This window comes from Phyllobates terribilis, unplaced genomic scaffold (genome assembly GCF_046119375.1).
Source record: "Phyllobates terribilis strain yellow unplaced genomic scaffold, ASM4611937v1 Scaffold_9__5_contigs__length_417890890, whole genome shotgun sequence".
Taxonomy (NCBI): Eukaryota; Metazoa; Chordata; class Amphibia; order Anura; family Dendrobatidae; genus Phyllobates; species Phyllobates terribilis.
The window spans coordinates 116,515,742-116,532,260 of NW_027362769.1; the positions used below are offsets into that span (position 1 = coordinate 116,515,742).

The 16,519-nt window shown below is 41.6% G+C and overlaps 1 protein-coding gene across 4 annotated transcripts in view; it reads left to right on the plus strand.

The window, feature by feature from the left end:
* Window positions 1-16,519, plus strand: part of LOC141161737 (FAST kinase domain-containing protein 1, mitochondrial-like) — a 36,195-nt gene that overhangs the window by 17,001 nt on the left and 2,675 nt on the right. For all 4 annotated transcript variants that reach the window (XM_073646995.1, XM_073646992.1, XM_073646994.1 and 1 more), the window contains 7 exons: window positions 5,135-5,621; window positions 5,743-5,857; window positions 7,355-7,483; window positions 12,825-12,956; window positions 13,296-13,400; window positions 14,293-14,401; window positions 15,931-16,042. In XM_073646995.1, the coding sequence (XP_073503096.1) occupies window positions 5,135-5,621; window positions 5,743-5,857; window positions 7,355-7,483; window positions 12,825-12,956; window positions 13,296-13,400; window positions 14,293-14,401; window positions 15,931-16,042 (1,189 nt within the window). The remainder of the gene's footprint in view (window positions 1-5,134; window positions 5,622-5,742; window positions 5,858-7,354; window positions 7,484-12,824; window positions 12,957-13,295; window positions 13,401-14,292; window positions 14,402-15,930; window positions 16,043-16,519) is intronic.

The window sequence follows — 16,519 nt, forward strand, 5'->3', positions numbered from 1 at the left end:
AAATGAAAATTTACAGGGTGATTCCATAATTTTGTCCTCAGAATTAAGTGATTCCATAATTTTTTCCCTCTGCTTGGTCGGAAAAAAATTACCCTTACTGAGTACCACATTTTTAATCTTGATTTCTTTTAGTGTTTCTTAAAGCCCTAAAGTTGCCATTTGAAATGACTTTAGTTTTGTGCCATGTCTGTGATCTGCTTTTTTTCAACAACATTAAACAACTACAAAAGACAAAAATATATCTCATACCCTACCATCATTATATATAAATGTAAAGCAAAGTTGCATAATAAATATAGGGTACTTAGTGAACTATTTTTGATCAAAAAAAGTATACAAGCCGTCCCACCAGCGGCAAGGTGACCCTAAATTGGGACGGTACCTATACTGCCTATATTAAAAACCTTACTGTATATCAAAGTTGAAGTAATGCATATAAAAGGGTAGACAAATAGGACCGGGTCCCAACTCCAGACCACCTAGGCCCGTGGTAAGCTACATATATACTAATCAGCTCAACAAAGGGTATGCCACACCCTTAAATTGCACAGAATGCAAACAAGACAAAAAAAACCAAGCAATGTGAACTGAGGTCTAAGATGGCAGACATGCAAGAAATAGGAGCATGTTCACACTAGCAAAAAGAAGCAAAACCTACAAAAGACAAAAATATATCTCATACCCTACCATCATTATATATAAATGTAAAGCAAAGTTTCATAATAAATATAGGGTACTTAGTGAACTATTTTTGATCAAAAAAAGTATACAAGCCGTCCCACCAGCGGCAAGGTGACCCTAAATTGGGACGGTACCTATACTGCCTATATTAAAAACCTTACTGTATATCAAAGTTGAAGTAATGCATATAAAAGGGTAGACAAATAGGACCGGGTCCCAACTCCAGACCACCTAGGCCCGTGGTAAGCTACATATATACTAATCAGCTCAACAAAGGGTATGCCACACCCTTAAATTGCACAGAATGCAAACAAGACAAAAAAAACAAGCAATGTGAACTGAGGTCTAAGATGGCAGACATGCAAGAAATAGGAGCATGTTCACACTAGCAAAAAGAAGCAAAACCTGCAAAAGACAAAAATATATCTCATACCCTACCATCATTATATATAAATGTAAAGCAAAGTTGCATAATAAATATAGGGTACTTAGTGAACTATTTTTGATCAAAAAAAGTATACAAGCCGTCCCACCAGCGGCAAGGTGACCCTAAATTGGGACGGTACCTATACTGCCTATATTAAAAACCTTACTGTATATCAAAGTTGAAGTAATGCATATAAAAGGGTAGACAAATAGGACCGGGTCCCAACTCCAGACCACCTAGGCCCGTGGTAAGCTACATATATACTAATCAGCTCAACAAAGGGTATGCCACACCCTTAAATTGCACAGAATGCAAACAAGACAAAAAAAACCAAGCAATGTGAACTGAGGTCTAAGATGGCAGACATGCAAGAAATAGGAGCATGTTCACACTAGCAAAAAGAAGCAAAACCTACAAAAGACAAAAATATATCTCATACCCTACCATCATTATATATAAATGTAAAGCAAAGTTGCATAATAAATATAGGGTACTTAGTGAACTATTTTTGATCAAAAAAAGTATACAAGCCGTCCCACCAGCGGCAAGGTGACCCTAAATTGGGACGGTACCTATACTGCCTATATTAAAAACCTTACTGTATATCAAAGTTGAAGTAATGCATATAAAAGGGTAGACAAATAGGACCGGGTCCCAACTCCAGACCACCTAGGCCCGTGGTAAGCTACATATATACTAATCAGCTCAACAAAGGGTATGCCACACCCTTAAATTGCACAGAATGCAAACAAGACAAAAAAAACCAAGCAATGTGAACTGAGGTCTAAGATGGCAGACATGCAAGAAATAGGAGCATGTTCACACTAGCAAAAAGAAGCAAAACCTACAAAAGACAAAAATATATCTCATACCCTACCATCATTATATATAAATGTAAAGCAAAGTTGCATAATAAATATAGGGTACTTAGTGAACTATTTTTGATCAAAAAAAGTATACAAGCCGTCCCACCAGCGGCAAGGTGACCCTAAATTGGGACGGTACCTATACTGCCTATATTAAAAACCTTACTGTATATCAAAGTTGAAGTAATGCATATAAAAGGGTAGACAAATAGGACCGGGTCCCAACTCCAGACCACCTAGGCCCGTGGTAAGCTACATATATACTAATCAGCTCAACAAAGGGTATGCCACACCCTTAAATTGCACAGAATGCAAACAAGACAAAAAAAACAAGCAATGTGAACTGAGGTCTAAGATGGCAGACATGCAAGAAATAGGAGCATGTTCACACTAGCAAAAAGAAGCAAAACCTGCAAAAGACAAAAATATATCTCATACCCTACCATCATTATATATAAATGTAAAGCAAAGTTGCATAATAAATATAGGGTACTTAGTGAACTATTTTTGATCAAAAAAAGTATACAAGCCGTCCCACCAGCGGCAAGGTGACCCTAAATTGGGACGGTAAGGTGACCCTAAATTGGGACGGTACCTATACTGCCTATATTATATTATGTTCATTCAGTTGTTTAATGTTGTTGAAAAAAAGCAGATCACAGACATGGCACAAAACTAAAGTCATTTCAAATGGCAACTTTAGGGCTTTAAGAAACACTGAAAGAAATCAAGATAAAAAATGTGATACTCAGGAAGGGTAATTTTTTTCAGACCAAGCAGAGGGAAAAAATTATGGAATCACTCAATTCTGAGGAAAAAATTATGGAATCATGAAAAACAAACACACAAAAGAACACTCCAATACATCACTAGTATTTTGTTACACAACCTCTGCCTTTAATAACAGCTTGCAGTCTCTGAGGCATGGACTTAATGAGTGAGAAGCAGTACTCTTCATCAATCTGGCTCCAACTTTCTCTGATTGCTGTTGCCAGATCAGCTTTGCAGGTTGGAGCCTTGTCATGGACCATTTTCTTCAACTTCCACCACAGATTTTCAACTGGATTGAGATCCGGACTATTTGCAGGCCATGACATTGACCTTATGTGTCTTCTTTCAAGGAATGTTTTCACAGTTTTTGCTCTATGGCAGGATGCATTATCATCTTGAAAAATGATGTCATCATCCCCAAACATCCTTTCAATTGATGGGATAAGAAAACTGTCCAAAATATCAATGTAAACTTGGGCATTTATTGAAGATGTAATGACAGCATCTCCCCAGTGCCTTTTCCTGACATGCAGCCCCATATCATCAATGACTGTGGAAATTTGCATGTTCTCTTCATGCAGTCATCTTTATAAATCTCATTGGAACGGCACCAAACAAAAGTTCCAGCATCATCACCTTGCCCAATGCAAATTCGCGATTAATCACTGAATATGACTTTCATCCAGTCATCCACAGTCCACGATTGCTTTTCCTTAGCCCATTGTAACCTTGTTTTTTTTCTGTTTAGGTGTTAATGATGGTTTATGTTTAGCTTTTCTGTATGTAAATCCCATTTCCTTTAGGCGGTTTCTTACAGTTCGGTCACAAACATTGACTCCAGTTTCCTCCCATTCGTTCCTCATTTGTTTTGTTGTGCATTTCCTGTTTTGGAGACATATTGCTTTAAGTTTCCGGTCTTGACGCTTTGATGTCTTCCTTGGTCTACCAGTATGTTTGCCTTTAACAACCTTCCCATGTTGTTTCTATTTGATGCAGATTTTAGACACAGCTGACTGTGAACAACCAACATCTTTTGCAACATTGCGTGATGATTTACCTTCTTTTAAGAGTTTGATAATCCTCTCCTTTGTTTCAATTGATATCTCTCGTGTTGGAGCCATGATTCATGTCAGTCCACTTGGTGCAACTGCTCTCCAAGGTGTGTTCACTCCTTTTAGATGCAGACTAACAAGCAAATCTAATTTGATGCAGGTGTTAGTTTTGGAAATGAAAATTTACAGGGTGATTCCATAATTTTGTCCTCAGAATTAAGTGATTCCATAATTTTTTCCCTCTGCTTGGTCGGAAAAAAAATTACCCTTACTGAGTACCACATTTTTAATCTTGATTTCTTTTAGTGTTTCTTAAAGCCCTAAAGTTGCCATTTGAAATGACTTTAGTTTTGTGCCATGTCTGTGATCTGCTTTTTTTCAACAACATTAAACAACTGAATGAACATCCTCTGAGCCCGGTGATTCCATAATTTTTGCCAGGGGTTGTAGAGTCCGTCTCATGCTACCACAAGTGTGAAAGTACAACCAACATTCAAAAGTGACCAAAACATCAGCCAGAAAGCACTGGTACTGAGAAGTGGTCTGTGGTCCCCACCTGCAGAACCACTCCTTTATTGAGGGTGTCTTGATAATTGACAATAATTTCCATCTATTGACTATTCCATTTGCACAACAGCATGTGAAATTGATTGTCAATCAGTGTTGTTTCCTAAGTGGACAGTTTGATTTCACAGAAGTTTGATTTACTTGGAGTTATATTCTGTTGTTTAAGTGTTCCCTTTATTTTTTTGAGCAGTGTATATGTGCAATGGAATCCTCAACGTTTCAAAGCTTCTCCCCTGTTCCATTGAACTTTCCGTGACCATCTGCCGTTCACCTTATGGTTCAAAGGTTGGTCTGTGGGTGCATTGTCAAAGAAGACACTTATGGCTCCTACAGATGTAGGTACTGGTTCTGACCCGTTCAATAGAGTTGTGGATTTGGTCAGGATTAGTAGTGTCCTCAATGCTGAGAAATACAGGCAGATACTTATCCATCGGGCAATACTATCCGGGAGGCATCTTATTTGGCTCCAAATTTATTGTGTAGCAGAACAATGACATCGTTCTGAGCACATCTCCATGTCTGAAAGCCGATGGCTTAATTTTCTCCCTGTAGTCGCACTTTTTCTTAACTTTGCTGTAGATTAACCCTATATCTGCAGGCTAATAGCGTTTGGGGGCACTACAGTTTAATAATTTGAAAAAAGTAGGGATTGTACAGAGTAGGGAATCCCTATAATTAATGTAGGAGCCACTTATAGCATTTCATCCTTTTTTTTGTTTTTTGTGATTTTTCTAAACCGAAACTCCCTAAATATTTTCTCATTATTGCAGGAATTTAATTGCAAGCTTTGTGCCTTCTGAAGTGGCAACAATGGCCAAAGCACTTGCTCTATTGAACCTCCACCTGGTGGATGAAGCTGTCCTCTCTAACATCCGTGCTATAATCCAGCAGTGCAACTTACCAAGCTTGGAGAAGATCGCCGTCCTCCTCATGCAGTTGTCTAGAACAACGCGTGCACTTGGGAACCACCATAAAACTTACAGGGAGCTCCTCCAAAATCTGAACAGTTGTGCTCTGGAGAGACTCCGGCACATGAACAGCATTGATCTTCTACTGGACGAAATTTTACAGATCAAGACCAGGCATTGGATGACTGAGGAACTGACGGAGGGATTACTGGATATCTGCCAGCCCTTGCTGCATGCGGTCACTTGGAGAAACGTCACAAAACTTTCCATCTTTTTAGTTCAAATGAACAATACACGAGCCCCAATTCTTCACACCATTGCTGCAGTGACCATGGAGGATATTGCAAAGGTATTACAAAATATGGACCCCCTGTATAATGTTAACGTGGAAAGGGGAAGAGTGCAGAAGGCAATGCCCTGTAATACATTTTTGTTTCTCCTAACCTTTTTCTTTATCTATCCCCTTTTAGATTCATCCATCCAGTATCCTTATAGTTTTGCGTCCCTTTAGTGTCATGAATTATGAGCCACCTCAAGGCGGAGAGTTTTTTAATGTATGTTTCCAACATGTACTGGAGCATAAGGGTAGGTGTTTTAATATACAAGTCCATGTCTAACTAACACTGCACCAGGTTGGTCTTCAAAGTGGTAATCCCATTTTTTAAAGTAGGATGTGCCATCACTTTGATTGTTCCTAATCGTCGGAATGAATAGGAACTAGCACTTTAAAATTTCCTCTGCAGAGCTGCCCTTCAGGCTGCCGCAGACAACCCCATTCAATGAAGAGGGACCTTGCTGCAGTTCCCTGCACATCCAGATAGATGAGGGTTGCAGTTCCCTGCACAGCCGTGTAGCTGAGGGTAGCAGTTCCCTGCACAGCCGGGTAGCTGAGGGTAGCAGTTCCCTGCACAGCCGGGTAGCTGAGGTTAGCAGTTCCCTGCACAGCCGGGTAGCTGAGGGTAGCAGTTCCCTGCACAGCCGGGTAGCTGAGGTTAGCAGTTCCCTGCACAGCCGGGTAGCTGAGGGTAGCAGTTCCCTGCACAGCCGGGTAGCTGAGGTTAGCAGTTCCCTGCACAGCCGGGTAGCTGAGGGTTGCAGTTCCCTGCACAGCCGGGTAGCTGAGGGTTGCAGTTCCCTGCACAGCCGGGTAGCTGAGGGTTGCAGTTCCCTGTACAGCCGGGTAGCTGAGGGTTGCAGTTCCCTGCACAGCCGTGTAGCTGAGGGTTGCAGTTCCCTGCACAGCCGGGTAGCTGAGGGTTGCAGTTCCCTGCACAGCCGGGTAGCTGAGGGTTGCAGTTCCCTGCACAGCCGGGTAGCTGAGGGTTGCAGTTCCCTGTACAGCCGGGTAGCTGAGGGTTGCAGTTCCCTGCACAGCCGGGTAGCTGAGGGTTGCAGTTCCCTGTACAGCCGGGTAGCTGAGGGTTGCAGTTCCCTGCACAGCCGGGTAGCTGAGGGTTGCAGTTCCCTGTACAGCCGGGTAGCTGAGGGTTGCAGTTCCCTGCACAGCCGTGTAGCTGAGGGTTGCAGTTCCCTGCACAGCCGGGTAGCTGAGGGTTGCAGTTCCCTGCACAGCCGGGTAGCTGAGGGTTGCAGTTCCCTGCACAGCCGGGTAGCTGAGGGTTGCAGTTCCCTGCACAGCCGGGTAGCTGAGGGTTGCAGTTCCCTGCACAGCCGGGTAGCTGAGGGTTGCAGTTCCCTGCACAGCCGGGTAGCTGAGGGTTGCAGTTCCCTGCACCGCCGGGTAGCTGAGGGTTGCAGTTCCCTGCACCGCCGGGTAGCTGAGGGTTGCAGTTCCCTGCACAGCCGGGTAGCTGAGGGTTGCAGTTCCCTGCACAGCCGGGTAGCTGAGGGTTGCAGTTCCCTGCACAGCCGGGTAGCTGAGGGTTGCAGTTCCCTGCACAGCCGGGTAGCTGAGGGTTGCAGTTCCCTGCACAGCCGGGTAGCAGAGGGTTGCAGTTCCCTGCACAGCCGGGTAGCTGAGGTTGCAGTATAGGGAAAAATCGGTGAAGGAGACCAAGCACTTCACTACTCAATTATGTTTTATCTTTATTAAAAGTGTTTTTCTTATGTTTTTTTGCATAGATTTGCTGAGTCCTTCATGCTTGATGCAGATCTGTTATAGTTTTGCTTTGGCAAAACACTTTTCGAAAGAATTAATAAATGCGATATTCAACATCACATTCTTACGCCAACTAGATGCCCAGCTGAAATGTAAGTCTGCTCTCTATATCACGCTCTCTCTCTATATCGCGCTCTCTCTCTATATCGCGCTCTCTCTCTATATCGCGCTCTCTCTCTATATCGCGCTCTCTCTCTATATCGCGCTCTCTCTCTATATCGCGCTCTCTCTCTATATCGCGCTCTCTCTATATCGCGCTCTCACACTCTCTATTGCTCTCTATCGCTCTGTCTTTATCGCTCTCTCTCTTTATCGATCTCTCTCTATCTCTTTATCCATTGCACTCTCTCTTTATCGATCTCTCTATCGCTCTGTCTTTATCGATCTCTATCGCTCTATCTCTCTATCACTCGCTCTGTCTCTTTATCCATCGCTCTATCTCTTTATCGATCTCTATCTCTTTATAGCTCTCTCTTTATCCATCACTCTCTATCTCTATTGCTCTCTCTCTCTCTCTCTCTTTATCGCTCTCTCTCTTTATCGATCTCTCTCTTTATCGCTCGCTCTCTTTATCGATCTCTCTCTATCTCTTTATCCATTGCACTCTCTCTTTATCGATCTCTCTATCGCTCTATGTCTTTATCGATCTCTATCGCTCTATCTCTCTATCACTCGCTCTGTCTCTTTATCCATCGCTCTATCTCTTTATCGATCTCTATCTCTTTATAGCTCTCTCTTTATCCATCACTCTCTATCTCTATTGCTCTCTCTCTCTCTCTCTCTTTATCGCTCTCTCTCTTTATCGCTCTCTCTCTCTTTATCGATCTCTCTCTTTATCGCTCGCTCTCTTTATCGATCTCTCTCTATCTCTTTATCCATCACTCTCTCTCTCTTTATGCACATATATTTATATACCGTATGTATTTCTTTTATTACTGTCTGGGGTCTGTAGAATGATTTCGTCATGTAGTATTATGCAGGTGGTAGAGCGCCACTAATTGCAAGAAGAATCTGTATGTTTACCCAAGGATCGTATGGAAAACTATGGACACCAGTGACAATTCTATCACAGAGGGTGTCAGAATTTAATGACTTCAGGTGGGGTCTATTTTATGAATCTGAAGACCCCCATACACATTATACTAAAGTCACCTGAACCTACCAATATTAGCGGGATTGGCCAACACTCTGATGTGTATGGGGCCTCCCTACTCTCCCCTGATGGGAGATGTTGGAGGTCATAAGGGTCGGGCAGGTTAAATTTACCGGTAGTTGCCCTTGTCATTTGCAGCTCGAGACATACTCTGCTGGTGGGTTTCTGGCAGCGGCTTTCTCTGCTGTCACCGTTGAAAATCTACGAGCACTTGTGTATGAGCAGCTTAAAGGGTTTGTCCACTATTAGTCATCTCCTCTTAAATGCTAAATTGCCCCAGATTAAAAAAAAAAAGACACTCCTACCTACCAGACTGGCTCTGTTCCTTCGATGGTGGTCACATGACATTATTATTTGACGTGACCTCTGCAGCCAAACAGCGGCCACTAATTGGCTGCAGCCTTCACACTGTTGTCAAATGCAACTGTGAAGACCGCAGCCTATAACAGTGTTACACGACCGTCGGGAGACACGGCGCCGACTTTGCTGGAAAGGCGCCAGTCTGATAGGTGAATGTGTTTTCTTTTTTATTTTCTGTAGGTTACTTTTTTTGGCACTTCTTGGACAACTTCTTCTCGTTCTTCATGTTTGGCCTTGTTAAAATAAAAACACCTATACTCTCCTCTGGTGCCGGCGCCGTTCCAGCAGTGCCTGCACTCGTGTTCCCGGGGCTCACGAGACGTTGTTATGTCACGTGAAAAATGTAGAATCACGTCACTTCTTAAAGAAAATGAAACAATGAGAATAAGTGATGAGTGGTCCAAAGCATCAATTTTATTTTTAACGTTTCGGTCAAACAAGACCTTCTTCAGAAAAATGCAAAAAAAGGAACAGAAAAATATACATAATATAGTATATGTATTGGTATCCTAGACCGTCATACAGACATCATCTTAATAGAAACACAGATACAAGAAGTATACAGCATAGTGTACAGGGGCCACTCTAGATGTCATAGCTGTATATAAACTAAAAACCTAAGTGATATACATAGAGAAAATAGGTCATGAAAATGAAAAAAAGTCCTAAAAAAATTAAAGATAACTAATTTTCCCTTTGTATATCACCTATGGTTCTTGTTCATATATAGATATGGTGTTGCATTTTGTCAGTCTGTTTCATCCATTTCTCCCCATTGCTATCTCAATACCTGGCTTTCCTATTTTTTTCTTTTCCCTTTTTTTCTTTTTTCCCATTTTGTTTTGTTCTCTATCACTCCTGTATTTGACGAGATTTTTATGCAACTTAGTTTTTACGGAACATCATTCCCATGCCGTCAGCTGTTCGACCAATTGGCCCTCTAGATCACAGAGATCCCTTCCAATTTAGATTGTGAGCCCCAATGGGGACAGTGATGATGATGTCTGTAAAGCGCTGTGGAATTAATGGCGCTATATAAGTGAGTAAAATAAATAAATAAAAAAATAATTGTCTCCATCTCTGCACGTAAAAACTCAATGCAGCATAATATCAAAGATTAATTTATTTGAGATCAATTAGAATTTTGCTCAAAATTTAATATTATCAGGCAGCAGGGTGGGTCTTAGATGTGGCCGTAACCCATGAGGAATCCTGCGTGCCTTATGATATTCAACCAATGTAGTACATGCACAGTACAGACCAAAAGTTTGGACACACCTTCTCATTTAAAGATTTTTCTGTATTTTCATGACTATGAAAATTGTACATTCACACTGAAGGCATCAAAACTATGAATTAACACATGTGGAATTATATACTTAACAAAAAAAGTGTGATATAACTGAAAATATGTCTTATATGCTAGGTTCTTCAAAGTAGCCACCTTTTGCTTTGATGAGTGCTTTGCACACTCTTGGCATTCTCTTGATGAGCTTCAAGAGGTAGTCACCGGAAATGGTCTTCCAACAATCTTGAAGGAGTTCCCAGAGATGCTTAGCACTTGTTGGCCCTTTTTCCTTCACTCTGCTGTCCAGCTCACCCCAAACCATCTCGATTTGGTTCAGGTCTGGTGACTGTGGAGGCCAGGTCATCTGGCGTAGCACCCCATCACTCTCCTTCTTGGTCAAATAGCCCTTACACAGCCTGGAGGTGTGTTTGGGGTCATTGTCCTGTTGAAAAATAAATGATGGTCCAACTAAACGCAAACCGGATGGAATAGCATGCCGCTGCAAGATGCTGTGGTAGCCATGCTGGTTCAGGATGCCTTCAGTTTTGAATAAATCCCCAACAGTGTCACCAGCAAAGCACCATCACACCTCCTCCTCCATGCTTCACAGTGGGAACCAGGCATGTAGAGTCCATCCGTTCACCTTTTTTGCGTCACAGAAAGACACGGTGGTTGGAACCAAAGATCTCAAATTTGGACTCATCAGACCAAAGCACAGATTTCCACTGGTCTAATATCCATTCCTTGTGTTCTTTAGCCCAAACAAGTCTCTTCTGCTTGTTGCCTGTCCTTAGCAGTGGTTTCCTATCAGCTATTTTACCATGAAGGCCTGCTGCACAAAGTCTCCTCTTAACAGTTGTTGAAGAGATGTGTCTGCTGCTAGAACTCTGTGTGGCATTGACCTGGTCTCTAATCTGAGCTGCTGTTAACCTGCGATTTCTGAGGCTGGTGTCTCGGATAAACTTATCCTCAGAAGCAGAGGTGACTCTTGGTCTTCCTTTCCTGGGGCGGTCCTCATGTGAGCCAGTTTCTTTGTAGCGCTGGATGGTTTTTGCAACTGCACTTGGGGACACTTTCAAAGTTTTCCCAATTTTTCACACTGACTGACCTTCATTTCTTAAAGTAATGATGGCCACTCATTTTTCTTTACTTAGCTGCTTTTTTTTTGCCATAATACAAATTCTAACAGTCTATTCAGTAGGACTATCAGCTGTGTATCCACCTGACTTCTGCACAACACAACTGATGGTCCCAACCCCATTTATAAGGGCAAGAAATCCCACTTATTAAACCTGACAGGGCACACCTGTGAAGTGAAAACCATTTCCGGTGACTACCTCTTGAAGCTCATCAAGAGAATGCCAAGAGTGTGCAAAGCAGTCATCAAAGCAAAAGGTGGCTACTTTGAAGAACCTAGAATATAAGACATATTTTCAGTTGTTTCACACTTTTTTGTTAAGTATATAATTCCACATGTGTTAATTCATAGTTTTGATGCCTTCAGTGTGAATGTACAATTTTCATAGTCATGAAAATACAGAAAAATCTTTAAATGAGAAGGTGTGTCCAAACTTTTGGTCTCTTCTGTATACACAGAAACATGGTCTGATCATACCACAGCTCCTGGGCAGGGGGGAGGGAGCAAAAGAGTATACAGACAGGACAACATAGGATCACAGCTGATTCTTTTTGTGAGGTAAAACATTTCCCTTCCTGTTTTTAAACAATGTTTTATCTCAAAGAAAGAATAATCTGTGATCCAATGCTGTCCTGTCTGTATACTTTCTTTTGCCTCCTACCCTGCCCAGGAGCTGTGGTATGATCAGACCATGTTCCTGCACGGTCAGACACAGCCATCACACAGGGGCACATTTATAAGATTATCTCAGCACAGGAACATTTATTTAAACACATCCAATTGTGGAACTTTCAGGAGTGCTGTGATTCGGTATTTTTTGAGTGTGGAGTGATCTCCTATCCGTGAACCCTATTTTTCTTTAAGTAGAGTGACGTGTTCTGTGCTACGTTGTGTCACACGAACCCTGCGCCCTATCAGAGCCCGTATCATTAGCCCTGTTTTCATACAAATCGAACATCAAGAGGAAGTCAGAGAGCAGCCGCAGCACTGACTTCCTGTTGATGTTCAATATGTCCGATGTGACGCCGGCACTGATTGGGCGCAGGGCTCATGTGACATAACCTCACGGGTGCCCCGGGAACGAGAGTGCCGGCACCGCTGTTGCTGTGCCGGCACAGGAGGTCAGTGTAAGTGTTTTTATTTTAACGGGGCCAAACATGTGGAACGAGACGGGGTTGTCCAAGTAGTGGACCATCCCTTTAAATGCTAATCTCTGCCTACCAGTTCCTGTACTGTCTTCGAAGCTCTGGTGATCAGCCCCACATCACTCATTTCTTAGTCGTTCTTGACAACCTAATTGTACAGATACTGGTTGTTGTCAGGTATAAGTCCCGGTAAGTTGCACCAGTAGAGTGTTGGGTCTGGGAGAACCTCAGCAATTAGGGACTGACCTGGAATCGGATCTTAGTCCTTGGATCGTTGGTCTTGTACCTTTCAGTAGGTGCGTGTTGACAATGCCTCCACTGATACCATCCATGAAATGTTCTGTTTCAGCTTTTCCACCCGCTCAGGGCATGAATCTCCGCTATTATCTTATGGAACTGAATCGTGCGGTTTGCATCGAGCACCCAGAATATCAGGTTCCTTGGTTTCATGAGCCATATTGTCAGCACTTGAAGAAAAAAGGTAAGACGCATTTCTGTCCTTGTGTATCTGTCTGAATGTCATTTATTGAGTTACCGAAAAGTTGTTTTTTTTTTGTTTTATTAAAAATCCTCTCCCTTCTTAAGAACAGAGGTGTTTTTTATTTTTTGATGTCCTTCTTGTTGCCTTGGGCACTTCTGCAAGCTATCTAGAAGTACCTTTGTGCTGTGGTATTTATGTATAATTTTCTGCAAGCTATCTGCGATGGCCTGTCTCCTAGGCATAGAGCACAGCTCTTACAAGCTCTTTCCAATAGAGCTTGTAAGCGCTGCTTTAAATCTGTTGGGATTTAAGTCATTATAATGTGCTTATGTTCTACAGAGATGACTTCCATGTCCCAGCTGCTGCAGGACTTGTTAGAGGACATTTTAGGAGGAAAACGGTATATGAAGATCTCAGTGACGACGCCGTACTATTATTCTATAGGTAAGAGCTCGGTGTGCACGTGATGCACACGGGTGGCAGCCGACTGTGAAAGGACTTCCCCAATGTCCAAATAAATAGCAGATTTTACCATCCTATGTTGTAGGAAATGTAAGAGCGCTCAGATATCCCAGGATAATTTCAGCCCTGACTGTGTATGCAGTCTATATAGCTATTAGATCATTGGGGGGTTACAACCAATGAGATCCCCATCAGTCACTAGAAAGAGGACCTGACACTTACTATAAATTGTGTAAAGAATCTGGCGTTGTTTTCCTTCTGTTTCTGCACCTCTCTAATCCTGAGATATTTTCCCCTTTTGTTAGCCAAGTGGGTGTGGTCATCAATTGTTCTATGAGGTTAATGCCCTCTTGGCTAACAATACTATATTTTCATACATGGAAGAAGGGGCCATATCTCAGGAACGGTGAAACACAGGAACAAAAGAAAAACGGCGCCGGATTCTAGAGAAAAGTGGCGTTTACACCAGATATGACATCTGAGTGCAGTTTGATTTTCGCGAACTCACAGAATGAAGAAGATGGAGCAATTTTACTCTCCGTCTTCTCCTCACAGCGTTCTTTGATTCTCACATCCGAGAGAATAGGCTCACACTATGCTGATTAAAATTAGAGTTTGATCAGAGTGTCATTAACATAATTGACCCGATTCTCTGGGATCAGAGAGTCTACCGTTGTGTGATCGTGGCCTTAGATTGTATGTGGGATTGCAGCTAAACCTCGTTCACTTCTGTAAAGCTGAGGTGCAGTACCCAGCACAACCTACAGACAGGTGTGGCACTGTTTCTGGAAGGAAGCAGCTAACCATGCTTTTCACACTTTATGATGGTTTCCAAATACTTACTCTATTAGCTTAATATATTTTATTCCCTTAGATTTTGAATTCACGTTGGACAAGGATAAAAAGCCAATTCCGTACCAGGATCAGGACAATGCAATAACGACGTGTGAACTTGGCAGTCAGTCACCGGAAGGAGCTCGGAGGTCAGCATCTACTTCTATACGATAATTTAGAAAAGCTCAGGCGGACTGTATCACACCCATAGAATATTTGTTCCCGTTCTAACCTTGAAAACTTGCACTCTGTCACTCCCCCAACTTTCTTTTTTTTTTTTTTTCTTCAAAATGTTGCACCTGATGGATAAATTTGACTTTTTATTCATATTTTATTTTATTTATCTATATTTCCCCAATAATAGATAAGAGCCAATGTGTCAAACGTCTCAAGTCCTTGCTGAATTTTTTGTGCAAATTGCGACTTTTAAAATATGTCATTTGGGCAGAAAACTGTCTAAAGAGTCTAAAACATGCGACTTTCACATGGAAATTCAATCATAGATATGTTGTACTTTACACCATAAAGGTTAGCCATGCCTGCTTTACCTCCTCATTTTTGAGTTTTGGCATAAGAACTAAGAAAAAAAAAATATAATAAATAATGTAAAACAGTAATCTACGTGGCGTAGGCATTTGCAGCAAGAAAATTTAGCAAAATTTGGGCACAAGTGCAATGGTAAACGTCCCATTCTGTTTTGATTCTTTTCTTGTAGAATTAAAATAATTATCTGAGTATGACGTTTTAGCAGTAAGTTCACACTTGTGTGTTAAAGGGTAAACATTTTTTTAATTTTCTTTCTACATAAATCAATAGTACACGTTAAAATAAGAAACTTTGTAATATATCTTATCCGAGAAATCTGCTTCTTTCTGCCCCTGGATTGATCATTCATTCTCAATTTACAGGTACAATCTGTCCAGTGAACACAGATTTCCCCATTACTGAGATAGGAGATGACAGTTGGTGCTCATAAAGTTCTATAGAGAACTGTAACTGACGTTTCAGGAGAGCTTGCAGCGGAATGTCTGTGTCGGCCTCTACCTCCTCCCCCCTCTACATAGAATTTAAAAGCACCAACTGTCATCTACTATCTCCGTAATGGGAAAATCTGTCTTCACTGGGAGATTTTACCCATGAATTGCGAGTGAAAGATCAGTCTTGGAGGAGAAAGAAGCAGATTCCTCTGATAAGTTTAATGATTATTATCATCCAGGAAAATACCTTTAAAGGGAACCTGTCATGTCAAAAATGGCATCTGGTGTATCTAATCTGTAGGCAGAATATTAAACACCAGGAGGAGCTTACATTTTTTTATGGGAAAAGTTTCAGTAAAACTTGTGTTTTATTCATTCAAATCTCTAGTGTTTGTATTTATAAGAGTCCAATGGGCGGTCCTACTCACTGATTAACATTTTTCCCATTTATGACCGTGCATGCAGAAATAGCTGTCAGTCACCCGTAGAACCGCCCACTTGACTCATACGTATACAAACAAAAGAGATTTCAATGAATAAAATACAAGTTATATTGAATCATTTCCAATAAACCTATATATCATCCTGCTCAGCGTCTCCTTCTCTGTACCATGTGATCCACAGATTGGACGACATGTGCAACGTGGCAGGTTCCCTTTAAACACTAATTATTATTTTTTTTATTATTATTTATGTTACAGATTTGCAGTGGAATTGCTTAGTTTCAAGGCCTTTTGCAATAATACACATTTAAAAGGACAATTTGCAATGAAGAAAAGGCATTTGGAGACATTAGGATATCACGTCATTCAGGTACATTGTAGGTTATTGTATCTGTATCTGACAAGTGTGTTGTGTGTCTGCTAAGGAGAGTGCACCGTGAATGATTAAGGACCTGATCAGTGCCGGATCTCAGTTTCATCCATTTCTGGTCCTTGTTTCCTGTTAGACCAGTTCTATCTCCAACTTAGGAGTTTCAGTTGACGGAGGGTAAGAACTAAAGAAATACACAGACATGTAATCTCCAACAATCTCCAGGGAGTTCTTTGGTGTCCATTTATTTTATACCCTTCATGGATATAGGCGTTCCGTACATAAGTGTAGGCATTTCTAACCTGATAACAAATCAAAGAATTCATAGCTACATAATAAGTAAAAGACACTCCTTAGTTCTCTGTTCTAAGGATATGTTCTCACATGTGCAAGTGTGTAGACGTGTGCGAGCCCAGTGAGTTTTTCGGGAGGAAAACTGCCTAAAAAAGCTTTTCTGCGCCATTCGGTCCAGTTCAG